The sequence below is a fragment of the Mauremys mutica genome, chromosome 4 (genome assembly GCF_020497125.1).
Source record: "Mauremys mutica isolate MM-2020 ecotype Southern chromosome 4, ASM2049712v1, whole genome shotgun sequence".
In the NCBI taxonomy this organism is placed as follows: domain Eukaryota; kingdom Metazoa; phylum Chordata; order Testudines; family Geoemydidae; genus Mauremys; species Mauremys mutica.
This window is the reverse complement of record NC_059075.1, coordinates 44,910,296-44,926,027: the sequence shown is the minus strand read 5'-3', so window position 1 is coordinate 44,926,027 and position 15,732 is coordinate 44,910,296. Positions and strand designations below refer to the sequence as shown.

Below are 15,732 nucleotides of genomic sequence, written 5' to 3'. Positions count from 1 at the left end.
GTCCTTGATTTTCACGTGGCACTGCGTTGTATCCCGGCTGTATCCTCTGAGTGCCATGGCTTTGGAGACCTTCTCGTAGGTCTTTGCATTCCGTTTGTTGGAGCGCAGCTCTGAAAGCACAGACTCATCGCCCCACACAGCGATCAGATCCAGGACTTCCCGGTTTGTCCATGCTGGGGACCTCTTTCTATTCTGGGATTGCATGGACTCCTCTGCTGGAGAGCTCTGCATCGTTGCAGGTGCTGCTGAGCTCGCCCCGATGTCCAACCAGGACATCAGATTCAAAGTGCCCAGACAGGAAGAGGAATTCAAATTTTCCCGGGTCGTTTCCTGTGTGGCTGGTCAGAGAATCCAAGCTTGGACTGCTGTCCAGAGCGTCAACAGAGTGGTGCACTGTGGGATAGCTCCCGGAGCTAGTAAGTTCGATTTGCATCCACACCTAGCCTAATTCGAGATAGCCATGTCGAATTTAGCGCTACTCCCCTCGTCGGGGTGGAGTACCGAATTTGAACTAAAGAGCCCTCTAGGTCGAATTAAACGGCTTCCTGGTGTGGACAGTTGAGCGGTTAATTCGAATTAACGCTGCTAAATTCGATTTAAAGTCCTAGTGTAGACCAGGCCTTAGATCTGTTGTGAGAGAGGTCTAAATTCCACCCCTAGATTGGGCCCTTAATGGACCTTCTGCTAGTGGAGTATAAATACAGTGCACCCCTTCCCACATCTTAGAGGGGGACAGTGGGCATAGGGAATGGAGCCAGCACACCTAGGCCAGAAGGGAGTATCTGTAATGCAGGGCAATTCTCTGCTGACTAAGTGCTGCCAGTTTTCATTTAACTCCAGGATTGAGGGAGTAGAAAGAAAGCTTGGATTCATATGTCCTCATCACCCCACAGCTGTACCAAGCGTAAACCATTGAGCCTGTCCACTACTGAAACAATCTTCAGGGCTTTCTTTTCCTCTATTTAATCTCCAAATCAGTCCGAACAAGGACTTAAACCCAGGTCTCCTACATCCTAGGTGACTGCTATAACCACAGAGCTATAGAATCAGTCTTTCTGTGGCCTGCTAAATATTTGATTACTTATACAAGTGGAATAGTTCCACCAGGCGCGATTGAGGCGAAAGACCACCCCAAAATAGCTGGAGCAAGAACTACATCCCATGTCCTAGATAAGTACCCTCACTGCTTGGTGCTTGCTCTTGCTCCCTCTCTCACCCCACTCCCAGCTAAGTCCCCCTGCCCTGTCATGATCACATACCCAGGCTGAAATTTTTTGTTATCCACCCCCACCGATCACATGCTGAGAAGATTGGGCAACATGCCTATTACTTTTCTGTTTTTGTTATTTTTGACTATATTGAGTCTAGTGAGCTGGATTCTGCTCTCACTTATGCTGGTATAAATCAGGTGACACTGCAATGAAATCGGTGGAGTTAGACTGGTACAAAGTTGGCATAAATAAGAGTCTCAGGCCCCAATGTCTTCTGAACTTTGTCCTGAAAAGTGTGAATTGAATGCTAGGTATACTTTTTTGTATACTTCCCTAAAGAGGCTAGCCGTTAATCTCTCTGTGCGTAGGTGTGTCTGCTGCAAACATTTCCTTCCAGTCTACCATTTCAATCACACTTCACAGTACGCTGAAAATTGGCAAGGATGTTAATTATTGGCCTCTAGAACAAACCACCTACTTTGATTCAAGCATGTTTTTTTCCAATTTTTAAGTATGTTGGTTCACCGACAATACGGTATAATTATAGAAAATAGCTTGGTTTGGCTAACATTCTTGTGTTCTGTGAGTTCTGTTTGCAAAGCTGTAAGCAGCACCAGGCTCAGGACTTAAACAGCTCACCTGGAGAGTAGTTTAACCTCTTAGTGCCATGAGTTAGGGCTTGCCACCTCCAAGTGCTAATGCAAAGTGCATTGCTGTTCAGCATCAGGAGCTCTGAATCAGTGTTACTGAGAGGTTAAGCATTAACACCCTTCACTTTCAAGGCTAAAAGAGACTGTGCATGTAGTAAACTAGTCTATGCTTGTTATTCCCTTAACAGCTTATTACAATTTGTTTATATTATAGTAGCACCTAGAGATCCAACTGATATCAGGGCCTCTGTCTGCTGGGCACTGTACATATAACAGTAAAAGACAGTCCCTGCCCTGAAGAGCTACAGTCTAAATACACAAAAGAAAGGTGGATGAAAGGAAGTATTATTATCCCCGTTTTTACAGATGGGAAATTGAGGCACAGAGGGATTGAGTTGCTCAAGGACATACAGTGAGTCTGGCAGACCTAGATCTACTGAGTCCCAATCCAGTGCCTGAAGCATATCCTTCCACTCCATGTATGCACAGCTCATCTATCGTGCCTAGAATTCACTGAGACCTTTTTTTTTGGTTTTTTTTTTTTTTTGCAGCCTCAGGGAGTTGGTGGGTGCAAGGCCAGGGACGCTGACAGAATTCACACATGGTAATACACTAAGGAGTTGCACACACCCTTTTTGGTTTTATGTCCTATGACTTCTGGTAATTGGTTGATCCGCAGTAGCTGTATAATGTACAATATAAGAAAAAATATATTGAACGGTAGGGAAGCCTGCCTAGTGCTCAGACTTACATGTATGATAGAAATGCAATGCAAGCCCAGTCTTATTTGTAGTTAAATCAGATAATCATCCTGTGAGATATTAAATAAATTATATGAAACCTGAGTACTCTGGGGAGTCCTAAATCACTATTAGTACTAGATTTTTAAATGTTCAAAGTGATTAAGCTGTGGTGCTATATGAAACATACGTGCACTTATTTCTCCAGACCTCTTCTCAGACAATCACAGGAACTGGTTAATACCCTTACTTAGCACTCTAAAAACAGTATTTTAGTTCAAGATTTAGCATTCTCAATACCATGTAAATATATTTGTTGACAAACAGCTGGATAAAATTGAAGAAGAAATTAATATGGGAACTGGGAATATAGAAAAGCAGTAGGGAAATTAGAACATTACCGACTGAAAGATGTCAATACTTACAAACAATTACAATAGTATACCAACTAAATAAGAATGTCTTAGTAATGAACAAATGGGTAATATTACAGAGGACTACCATTTTGTGTATAATCAAACCTACAATAGAGCGGAAATTAACATTCATAAAGGATTGCTGTATTTTTTTCATTGTGCTTAAAACAGCACAGTCTTCTCTTAAATAATGATCACCTATCTTTTTGCAGGCAAAGTTGCTAGCTATACAACAAGAGAGAGAGACTGCTGTTCAACAGAATAAAAAACTAGAAGAAGAAATTCAGACGCTACGTGTTTATTACAGGTAAAATCATTTATATTATTGTATATGTGATGACTCATAGGGAAAATTTTCTGCATGACTTTATAACTGTAAATGAGGAAATGGCCTTACTGCTTACTGTTCTTATTCGTTAGGAACATGTATAACTGCCTTGGGTTATACATGTTCCATGGGCCTTAAATTCCAAACAGTGTCAAGCTAGCAGATTTCTTTTCTAGATTTCCCACCTTTCTGATCTCCAAGCCCTGTTCCAAAATGCAAGGTGTCATCTCCTGCAATTGTTTGTTTTTTAACAATGACTCAGTGCCATGAAGTATCTTTTAATAAAGATGGTCTCCTGGCTAATATGGTTTTCTTTCAGTAGTCCTGCTCTTTATTGCTTTGGAGGTTTTTTCTGTATAGTAATTCTCATTCAGTGTTCTTGATGAAATTCAAAAAGTTGAGATGCAGCAACACATTCACCAAAAAACAGACAGATCCATAAGTGCTGGAACTAGGGATGCTGGGGGTGCTGCCACATTGCATGGCTTGAAGTGGTTTCTGTCATGGTTCAGTGGCTCTCGGCACCTCCACTATACAATTTGTTCCAGCGCCCCTGGATAGAGCCTATTTCTTTCTTAATTATCTGCACTTACCTAGCTTTAGCTGCGTTAATTTAGGAAACACAAAATTTGTTGAATTCTAGAACTGTGTTTTCTTTTCTAGACTCCTACATAATGCAGAATTTTTATTGCCTTTATATTCTACAATAGTTAGTGGAGGGGACAGCCATTCTCTCATTAATTTCGGAGGCCTGTGAAAAACTTCTCCATGGATCATTGGATTTGTTTAGTCTCTAAGGGAACTGCTGTGTGGTCCAGTGAAGAAGTTAGGCTGTTTTATGGGGGAGCAGTTGTATTACTATTTCTCTTCATTCTGAACTCCTAGTTTATCAGCCTACAATACTGGCAACAGATTAAATGCAGAAGTCTTGACATCAGTACAAGAAGAAAATCTGAAAATTGAATGTATAGCTATTACAAGGACATGATATGTAGAAATAATACAGTGATACATGAATGCTGTGTTCATTTAAAATTTAAAACAGAAGGGGACTAGTTTGTTACAGCTAAAAAAAAAATAACTCGCAACCACAGAGCATTTTTCTTGTGTCTTCTGTATTTCCACACAATGTTTCAGTTGAGATGGAGATTCCATTTGCAGGTTTGTAATAGCTGTTAATGCTTCCCATGTTCCTTGTGTTTATTAAAAACTCATCGGCATTTTTTAAAACCTTTCCTTTGGTTATTAGTCAATAGAAACTCCACGGAATCTGTTAATATTTCTTTTAACTAATTTGTTTAGCAATTCCTTGATACACTATAGTAAACTAGAAATAATGCATTACAAAACAGCATTAGTCACTTAGAAAGGACTTGGAAAATAGTAAATATAATTTGATTTACTTTTTTATCATGCCACTTCAAAAATTCAAGCTCAGAATTTACGAGTTGGCCTCTAAGCATGAAGACTCAGAGTACACTTTTATTCTAATATTAAAAAGTTCCACTGCAGCAGACATTAAAGCAGACAATAGACTATAGTCTGTTGATGCAAATACTTAACTTCCAGTCACATGAATACTACCTACCTGCCAGCATTCATATCTGAATATACCACATAGTTAACTAAGTTCTGACCTTTAATTTCACCTAACAATTTAGTGCTAATTTGAGTATGGTATTTGATAATTTATGATGATTATGGAATGGTATCATTATATATATGAAATTATAAAGTGAATTAAAATAATATCCTCTGACTGTAGAGTTTTCAGTACCAACTAGTAACTAGGTTACAGAGCCCTTTATAAGGTTAGAAATAGAGAACTTTTGACCAGTAAATGTCATTTCTCCCTTGTGTGGTTGCTTTTTTCTAGCACATTTAGAATTCAGTCCTGTGTGTATACATACATGTCATCAAGAAAAGCTACAATGCAGCTTTTAATATTACCTCCAAAACTTTTGTCGAAGTCAATATAATAATAAAGAATAAAAAGGGATTAAGTTTACTCCCAAAAGTTAAATTGAACATTTCTGCGGTTTCACCTCTGTTTATCATTGGGGAATAAATCAGCTTATAACAGCGGTGGATAGCCACTTGTATTAGTTTGGGCCTGAACAAATTCACTGAGGAAGAGAATATAAAACTTAAAGATGTCAGAGTCATGTTCAGTACATGATTTTTATTTATTTATTTATTTATTTTTGGTCACAAACTAGTAGCACTACATTCCAAGACTCAGCCAGTATAATAATGACATCGTCTTCTGTAATACAGAGTACGCCTAAGTCTCTCTGCTGATTTGCAGTGCTTCCTTATATTTCCTATTGTTGAGAAAAGAGGCAAACTGAAATAATCAAACACTAACCAAATCCTATTGTGTGCTGCCATCAGAATAAGATTTATTGTGTTAAGTAATAACAGTGATACTAGTAGTTCAGTGTTCTTTAACCTTTTTAGAGGGTGTGTCTAGTTTTCCCAGTGCACAGTGTGCTACCTTTAGTAGTAATCTCACATATGAAGTTTTCTGTTGACACGTTGGACACAAGTTCATTAGAGGGTGAAGAGAGGGTATGATATTTTCCCTTTTTGCTTCCCATATTTTAGTGGTAAAATGAGAAATGTCTATATAAAAGAATGTACAAACTTGACACAACATGAAATTTCATTATTTTCACCAGCAAAAATAGTACAAGTGACAAACCCCTACTCTGTCCCACTTACATTCATCATCCTCATCTCCTTTTTCCAACACCAAGGTTGAGTAGGGCCAAAGTTATGAGCAGATTCCATCTGCATCTATTCTGAGCCACCATTTGAGCAAGTTGTGGGGGTTCCCTGGATGGTTTTATATTCTGTTATACCACTGTCTCCTTGGATGTCCATGGTCTCTCTCACCATGCTCTGTACTCCTGGGAGAATAATCTGCCAAGAAATTTAAAATTCTGCACACAGTATTTTAAAATTCTGCATATTTTACCTGTCAAAATAACACAATATAATCATGCCAGTTTCAATTATTTTGGTAGTTTATTTCAAAATACCTGTCCTCAAGTATCTCTGTAACAGTACAGACAACAAAAAAAGATTCAGGAAATGTTTTCTGACAAATAGATTCCTTACTAGGCATATTAATACAGAACTTTTGAGTAATAATTCATTTAAACTACATCACAGAACTGTATTTCTCACACCCTTCAGAAGCAGTGCAAAGACTTGGAGGAGTCAAGGGTAACAGAGGAGCTGAGGGAGAGGGAAGTAATTGCTGGGAAGGAGCCTGGACGTGAACCTGGAGGGTTGTTGGGTGTGAGTGGGAGAAGTATGGAACAGGTGTTTTTATGGGGGGATTGTTAGGGAATTGGGGAGCCTCCCCCATGCAGACCCTGGCAGACCCCTAGCCTCTCCCATTCAGTCAAGCACATCTGCCCCTTTTCCTGTGTGTCCCTGCACCACCACTCCCCATTCAGCCAGGCATATCTGCACATGTCCCCATGTGTTCCTGAACCCCTTCTCAGTCACCCCTGTTCCCCCCATCCCCATGTGGCCCTGCACCTCCCACCCCCTGTCCCCATGTGGCCCTGCACCCTGACTCCTGTTCAGCCCCTGGCTCAATGTTGTCACCCCACTAGTTCCTGTGTCCCCACCCCAGTCTGTGCACTCACTAGCCCTTCTGAACCCCAGTATGTGCAACCCCCGCCCCACCAGTCCTGTGTGCCCTGGTTTGTCCATCCCCCACCATATCCCATGCCTCCTCACCTAGCCCTGCAGGCAGGACACTGTGAGGAAGGCAGCCTCTTCCCCCTACCTCTCTGCAGCTAGCTGTTCTGGCCTTTGAGCCGGCTTCCCTCTCTTCTGGCACCACATCAGCCCCTGGTGGCAGAAAGGTGTAATTTCAGTTTCCCTTTGCCTACCCGTCAGAATAAATTATTCTGTATCGGGGGAAATGGTGGGGGGGGGGACATTAATTCTGTGCTTGTGCAGTGGTGCAGAATTCCCCCAGGAGTACCTCTTCCACAGAGATCAATTTTAGGCAATAGGTATGGGGTCATTCTAGCAACATGGCCAAACCATTGCAGTTGGCGGCTTTTGATGGTTGTAGTCACACACTACACTTTGTCTTTTACGGATGTTGTCATTTCTTAGTCTATCTAGCCTTGTCATGCCTAGAATACGGCACAGACACTTCATTTCAAATGTTTGCATCTTTTGCTCCAGATGCTTTGTAGGAACCCATGTTTCAGAACCATAAGTTAATGTAATATATAATCTGGTTTTAGGTGTCATGGACACTGATTTGAAGTTCCAAACATTTTTATTCAAGCACACAAACGTTCTGCTGCAATAACTTTCAATTTGATGATATCTTCGTCACAGTGGCTGCCATGTGTTATGATGGAACCCAAATAAGCAGAAGCTGTCTACTTGTTCAACATCTACATCATAAATGACTAACTTAGCCTGTTTCTTGATTTTTTATATTTCTGTTATTCTTATCTTTTGTTCATCCAGTTTTAATCCCCATTGTTTAGCTGTTGTATACAGATTGTCCAATGCTTTTTTATTGTATTCCTGTGTAGACATTATCATTATATATTCTGTGAAGTCAAGATAGGTTACATTCAGTGCAATGTAAACAGTACAGTAAAGGGTCTGAAGGTGCTCACAGAGTGGGGGCTGAATCTAGAAAGTTTTGTGGAATAACAAATTGTATCTCTCTGTTCCCGTTAAACACTGAGAGAAAGTGACCAGATTCTGAAGATATGCAAATATATAATATGTGCAAACACTGAAAGAAGTGTTATCAGCATGAGTTTGGGATGGCCACCATATGTATGAGTGATATACTGGAATTTGATTTTGGGGTCATCCCAAATAAGTACAAGAGTGGGAATAAAATCTTTATAGGGCACTATTATGTATTCTAGGTGTGCAACATATTTAAGAAATGTTTGAGGTTTTTTAAATATTTATTAGGTTGAATATTTTCTCTCTCCTACTGTAAAACCAGACTAATTAACATCAATACAGCATAGGCCTCTGAGGAAGAAAAAGTATAACTAATAAGTTGGGGGGGAGTACATAAAAAGCTTTTCTGTACATAATTAAACTGAAAGTAATACATTTTATCTTATGACCTACCAGGGCTACAACTAGCAAGTGCTTTGTGTTCCACTGAAAAGCTGGAGATCCAATGGTGTATATATGGTTGCTATTTCTTTCCTTGAAGGGTCATGAGAGATTCTATAACTAGTCCAGGACTAAAATATTCATTCTGGAAATTGGGCTTTTCTTAAGGGAAGGAGTGTAGAAAGAATCCCACATTTGGGGAGAAAATAGGAAATGTGTTTGTGGCAGGTTGGTTTTATTTTAATGTCAACTGTCTAAAGCTGTTCGAAGTTTGGAATGTTACACATGTCCCATGTGGGGATGGATTAGCAAACAGAGTGCAGATGAGGCTGTCCAAGATATGTGGCAACTCCAATCATTGAAACATCATGAGTCAAGCCTCAAAAAATCACAACATTGGCTCAAAATAATGAGATTTCTAACAATATAATACATTTTGGGGTTCTTTCTGGCCAAGCGAACGAGGGCACTCAGCGAAGTTGATTTCTCTGACTGTCTGCTTCTTTGTTTGCTTTCAGTATAACTGAACCCTGAATCTGATCAATTTGAAAATTTCAGGAAATGTTCTAGATATTTCTGGGCAGAACCCTACTGATTTTGGTGAAAATTGGAAAAACTGAAAGGTGAAAATGGGGGACACACAGAGCCCCTGGCATCTGGTTAACAGACCCACCAGCTTTAATAAGGTCTGTAATTATCTAGTGGTCAAAGAAGCGGTTGATGATGGCCATTAGTACCTTCAATGTAACACCCCCCATCTCAGCTCTGCCCATCTTCTGAATACAGCTTAAAAATGTTGACACCCTGGAAGACTTCTCTCCCAGACAGAAAAGGAATGGGATGCACACAGAGCACCTGGCATGAGGAGAAAGAAGGCATAATGATATGGGGATGGGGGACATGGGGAGCACAGCATCCTTGGCATGTGGTGGGGGGGCACATAGAGCCCCTGGCATGGTGGAGAAAGGGAGAATTAGGTGTATGGGGAGAAAGGAGAAATGAGGAGCACACAGAACCCCTGTCATGAGGGTGGAAGGTAGAGATGAGGGGCACATGTAGCCCCTGGAATGAGTGGGTGATTGCAAGGAGTCCCTGAAATAGAGGGGGGTGGGGGAGTGTCACACAGGGAGCTTGGGAGAGGAATGGAGGAATGCAAGGGGGCCCTGGTGTGGTTACTGCACTTAGCCTACAGAAGCAACAAAGTGTGCAACCCTCTAGTTATTTGTATTCTGGTATCAGAGCTTTTAGAATGTACCTGGTTCACGTTTTCAAACTATCTTCTGCAACCGTGAAGGAAACTTACTCATTTTTTAAAAGGAAGTTGAGATTTTCACATAATCATTTGACTCGAGGAACTGGGGATTTAAAAAAAACAAATACCATGAGACTCATGAAAATAATGAACACTGGGAGCAGTATAAATATATGGCTTAATGATTTATAACATGAACACCATATATGGTGTATGTGTGTGTATATATTTATACACACACATCTGATGTGGACACAGCAGCAAAATGAGGACAGAAACATGCATGGAATTAAGTGGAAGGCCTCAACTTTTATTAAACATTAAAATGGAGGGAGGGGGGCAGGTGCTACCCATCCATCACCCATACTCTCCTATACCAGAAATTTAATTGAAACCGGTGCAGGGGTTACAGGACTCCTTACCACATAACCCATAAATTGGGATAGACTGTCCTCTCCTCTCCAGGACTCATCTCTCTCTGAGTCCTAGCACCCTCTCCCATGCAAGAGGGATAGAGTGTGCATCAGGGTGGGGACCTGGGTCCATGAAGGCCACAAGGTCTCACCCATGGTCCATCACCAAAATCCCAGATCTTTTCTCTCTGGGATCCACTCATTTTAATCCCTTAACGGCTCTGGAAACTGGCCACAGGGGGTGCCAGTGACTAGCTTGGCCACTCCCACACCCAACCACCCCGCATGGTATCTATGGTAACACCTGCCCAATATACACCCTTACATTCCATAGCCGTATGTGAGCATCTCCATCTGACAAATGTACACCATCCTCCCTGAGAACCTCTGGCTGATTGTTAACAGATGTCCCTATGCAGTCTCCCTGAACTCCGCATCTCCAGGAATAGCTTGGTGACCCCTGTTTACTTTCTTTCTAGCCTTGTCCACGTGGGCTCCCAGCCCTTGCCTGTCAGTGAGTGCAAAAGTAGTATGAGCTGATCCCACTGCATGTCTCCTCTGGATGTGAATAGCTTCAGCCAGTTGCTGGGACATCACCCGTGGATCCCTGCTGGCCAGTGGGTCGAGTTCCTGGAATCTGTCATCCTGAAATTGAGAGAGCATCAGCAACACCATTATCCACTCCAGGGGCATGCACTGCATGAAAAAAGATATTAAAAAACTGCAGGCAGTGTAATATCAAGGCACTTAAAGAGCAGTAGTGCCCCAGCCAAGAGACTCCCTCAAGCACTGTAGCCAGGAAAGCACCTCTTGGCACTCAGAGCCTTAGGGCAGGGAGCAAGGGCTGCCAAAGCAGAGAGCCGTGCACGAGCAGAACAACCAGGCCCCCAGTAAGAGAGCTGCAGCCTTGTGGGGGGTGGGGGGCAGGGAGTGTAGTGACCGTGTATGTATACATATCAAGTGGTGAGTGAATACATGTGTATATGCTTACTTATATAGGGCCTGGTTCTTCTCTAATTTATATTCTCTAACTGATGAAGTAATTTCATCACAGTCATGTTATAATGATATAAAATTGATGTGGAAGGAGGTCAGGTGTGTATGTGTACAGCGGCAGCTCCAGGCACCAGCGCTCCAAGCGCGTGCCTGGGGCGGCAAGCCGCAGGGGGCGCCCTGCCGGTCCCTGCAAGGGTGACAGTCAGGGATCCTTCGGCGGCTTGCCTGCGGGAGGTCCGCTGGTCCTGCGGATTCGGCGGCAATTCAGTGGCAGGTACGCCGAAGCCGCGGGACCGGCGGACCTCCTGCAGGCAAGCCACCGAATCCGCAGGACCGGGGATCTCCTGCAGGCAAGCCACCGAAGGCAGCCTGACGGCCGTGCTTGGGGCAGCAAAAAAGCTAGAGCCACCCCAGTATGTGTACATTTGCCTACTAAGTGGGGGAGGAGCTGAAGCACTTTTGAAAATCAAAATTCTGGTTTTGCCAGAGGAACAGATTGCTCCTGTGCCTCTAAGATGTCTGGAAGCCACAGGACATAGTCCTAGAAGGAAATCTTCCTATGATCGTGATTTTTTCCCTCTCCTCCTTCACTGCTTCCCCCCATCCCCAGCAAATTCACAAAAGATAGGGAGTCTTGAATGGGCTATGCTAGCAGACAGGGGCCTAGGAATGGAGAAATTTAGGGTATGTTCAGAAAAAAAAACCATGACCACAAATCTCAGCGCCCAGGTCTGCAGACTAGGGCTCATACTCCAGCACTAAAAAATAGCTGTGTAAACATTCCAGCTCAGGCTGGAGCTTGGGCTAGGAAATCCAGGGAGTAGGGTGGGCTTCAGAGCCCGAGCCAGAACATCTACATGGCTATTTTCTAGATCCAGAGTGCAAGCCTGAGTCTGCAGACATGGTCTCTGAGATTCACTGCCGTGGTTTGGTTTGTTTTTGTGGTTTTTTGCAGTGTCGACATACCCTGGCTGGCAGAAACCCCTGTCCTTTCACTGGCAAGGGAGGAGGACAGAGGCAGCCAGTCCATGTGGCATGAAGGAGAGGAGTTACTTCACCTCTCCTGGGTGGCTTTATAACCTACCTGGCACTGACCTTGGGTAGAGTACTGCCCCTTTCCCTAGCAGTGATATTTCCTTATGCACCCTCCCCGACTCTCCAATAGCAATGCATCTCCTGCTCCCTCCCACGTCAGCTTTCTATTTAGTTTAGTGGGGACGTATTTCTCTCCCAACTTTCCCAGATCCTAAATGTGTTGGGCCACAAATGCTATCTGTCCTCCCTTCCACCCTTCTAAATATCTCAGTGTTTGAGCCCCTGGCAGTGCTTCCTTTTTTCTTCCCTGTGTATATCATGTGATCCGGCTGCTGCTGTTTTGAAGCTATTATTTGTTTCTCTGCCAGAAGCCACTGTTGCAGGCCATGCTCCTATGCAAAGAACATGGAGAGCAACTCCTAGAAGGAATGAGAGTTTCAGAAAAGAAATAAAATGAAATTTTTTTGAAAGAGCAAAGTTGATAATATATTTCAATTTGAATTTCAGTTTTCTGAAAACTGAGGGTGAGCAAAAATTGATTCCATCGTGCTTTAAAAGGAAAGAGAAATGAGAAAAAAATATATATCAGGAATCAAATTCAGTCATACAAGCCAGAAGAAAGTTGGCTCAGAATGAAGTTAGGCAAGTTCTTTGTCTCTCTGTTTATTTTTCTTATATTGTAGCTCAGAAGCAAAATCGCAGTTTCTGATGCATAACCTGGAAATGTGAGCCTGAAATAAAAATTTGAATAACAGTTAGGAGTTAGTGTTCCCAGCTGAGTTATTCTAATTCTTTCACAACTGTATCCTTTAGGCTCAGGATTAATGCAAATCATAGAAACTTGAGTGACATGATGAAGGATGTGTTAGAATCATCCGTTTTGCACTATGTAGAAAGGTTACATTACTGTCCATCCTCTCAGATTGTTCCACTGTTTGAATTTATCAAGTATATTTTTCTTTCATTTGCATAATTTTTAATTGAATGATCTATATCAGTTTTGTGCAAGCAGTTTCTTTTAATTTTATTTTTATTTAAAAGTCTATATAAATCAAAATAGCATTTCACATTTTAGTACAGAATTGTTGTCAGGGCTTTCTATTTAACTTCCACAAGAATATGAGTAAGAAAATGCCAGATTTCAAATATTGGACCTGGGAGCTGAAGTGCTGGCTGATCTTGGGGGGCTTTTCAGAGCTGAAACTACAGGATGTAACAAACACTGTGCCCTGGTTGTCGCAGTTCAGAACTGCTGAACAGTTGCCAAGTCCATTTTTCTCCCCACTGGCTTAAACTGGGTGACCAGACAACCCAGGATTTCCCTTGTTGGTCCTGCTTCCCTATTCTATGTTAGTCCCTAATCTCTGAGAATTGAGAAATGAAAATTAAGACAGTCCTTGGCTCTAGTCCCCAATTCTTTGACCTTCTAGGGAATGGAAAGAGAAAATGCCCACCAGCCCTACTTTCTCACTGCTCTGATAGTGTGCGGGGAGGGAGGAGTGAAAAATCTGCTGCTGGACTTACCCCTGACTTTTCTGGGCCCAGAGAATGAGAGATCCTGCTGATGATGAGCTCCACCTCCACACAGTTCTATGCTATAGAAGGTGCCCGAAGTGGCCCCCATAGTTAAGGTTGCAGGACATGTCGTATTTATAAGTTCCCGTTTTCAGTTGGTTATAACTTTGCCAAACTCAGACTGTTGGAGCTGAAATTTTCCATGCTGTCTGTCTGCCTCAGACGGACATTTATTTAAAGTTTCAGCTAAAACAGTTCAGCCATTTCCGAGAAAGAGGTTAAGGAAACATACGCTATTTTTTTCAAAGTTAAAAAAGATTCTTACAATCATTTCACTGAGAAGCACTAGCACCTCCATGCTTTGGAACAGAGACTTCAAATTTTGTGAGGTGGTCACCCTGATGTCAGAAGTGTACCATTTGCTGTCTCTGTAAAAAATTGCCCAAGTTATAAGCCTCTGGAAAACTGCAGTTTGTACATACTCAATGAAAGTTTGATAGAGGTTGGCAGTATTATTCAATTAAGTTTTCATCTGCACTCAGTATGCTCCATCCCCAGAGAGTGACTGAGCATGCTTCACCTCAGGGCTGCAAAGGTTGCATTGCTCCTCGTGTCTTCTAGGGCTGTTGTGGCACCAGAACCAAATAGGAAGACTCTCTCTCTCTTGTGCTTTCACTGTTCTCTTACTAGTTTGTAGGCATCAATGAGGAGAGAGAAGTGCAAAGGAATGAGGAGGAAGGATAGTTGCAGGCTGGGAGTAATAGGTACAAGGGGGACAGGGACAGGAGGATCAGAGGATAGGGACTGAATAGGGCTGGTCAAAATATTTTTGAGATAACTTTTTTCAGTCTTTTTCCAGGCATGCATCCAACGAAGTGGGTATTCACCCACGAAAGCTCATGCTCCAATACGTCTGTTAGACTATAAGGTGCCACAGGACTCTTTGCTGCTTTTACAGATCCAGACTCACTCGGCTACCCCTCTGATACTTTATCCAGTCTAAAAATTTTGTTTTGTCAAAAACAAAATGTTTCATAGAAAGATATCAGTTTCTAGGACGTCATCAGGAAGGTTTCTCAGGTCTGGGATCACTCTGGTCAAAACAAGAGCAAGTGACAGTTTCTCTCTCTAGCCCCATGCTTAGGGCACTGGCCTGGATTGTGGGAAACCTAGGTTCAAATCTCTAGTGTGAATCAGAGCCTTTCTTTGTTTCACAAAAACTTTTGTAAGGTCTCGTTTGTGCTCTGCATTGGATTGAAAACAAATTTCAGAACCTTGAAATTTTTTGCAAAATTGAATTGTTGTTTTCAAGTAAAACCTAAAGTTGAGGGACACTGGAACAGAAGCTGGGGAGGGAAAATAGACTCAATGGAGGGGATGAGGCTCATATTTCTCTGTAGTCAGCATATAGCTGTGATCTCGCTGGTAAAATGTGTGTCTCTTACCCCTCTAACAGTCAGTCCCCATAGAGGATAACAGCTTGTACTACTACCAGTTTGAGGTTCTGTAGAAAAAAATAGTACGTGATCATATAATTAAAGATCATTTGTGATGAACTGGGGCTATATCAGTACAAGTTATGAATTCTGATTGATATAGGAAAGTTGTATTATGAAAAAACTGCTGTATTATGAGTGGATTATTATTATGTATGTGGATCCACCATTGGTGACAGGGCTTGTAGCAGATACACACCTGACAAGAACAGTAGGAGATACTTAAGGTTAGCGACAATATTTAGACCTCATAAAGCTAAAAAGCAGCACTAGGCTTGGAAATCCAGTTTTAAGTTAACCCCCTTCTCCCCCTTTCTTCCCCTTCCCCCCCCCCCGAAGGGCAGGGTGGGAAGGTAAGAGTAGTGGAAATTTACCAGGACTAGAACAAAAGAGATCAGTTGGCCGGGGGGGATGAGGGGGGTTAAATAAAGAAACACGGAGGAATGAGGGGAGCCACGGAGGAATAGCAAAATGAGCAAGAGGGAGCAATGTCACAGAAACTGGATAAGAGGTCCAGAAAGAAGAGGGCACTAGCATGGGGCACAAGACCCTA

General features: G+C 42.3%; 1 protein-coding gene across 7 annotated transcripts in view; it reads left to right on the top strand.

Annotated features, from left to right (window-relative positions):
* MIPOL1 (mirror-image polydactyly 1) overlaps positions 1–15,732 on the top strand; it is a 298,337-nt gene that overhangs the window by 216,647 nt on the left and 65,958 nt on the right. For 6 of the 7 annotated variants that reach the window (XM_045014792.1, XM_045014790.1, XM_045014793.1 and 3 more), the window contains one exon: positions 3,230–3,324. In XM_045014792.1, coding sequence (XP_044870727.1) covers positions 3,230–3,324 — 95 coding nt within the window. Of the gene's footprint in view, positions 1–3,229; positions 3,325–10,616; positions 11,038–15,732 lie in introns of those variants that run through there. The other variant, XM_045014795.1, reaches the window with a different exon arrangement.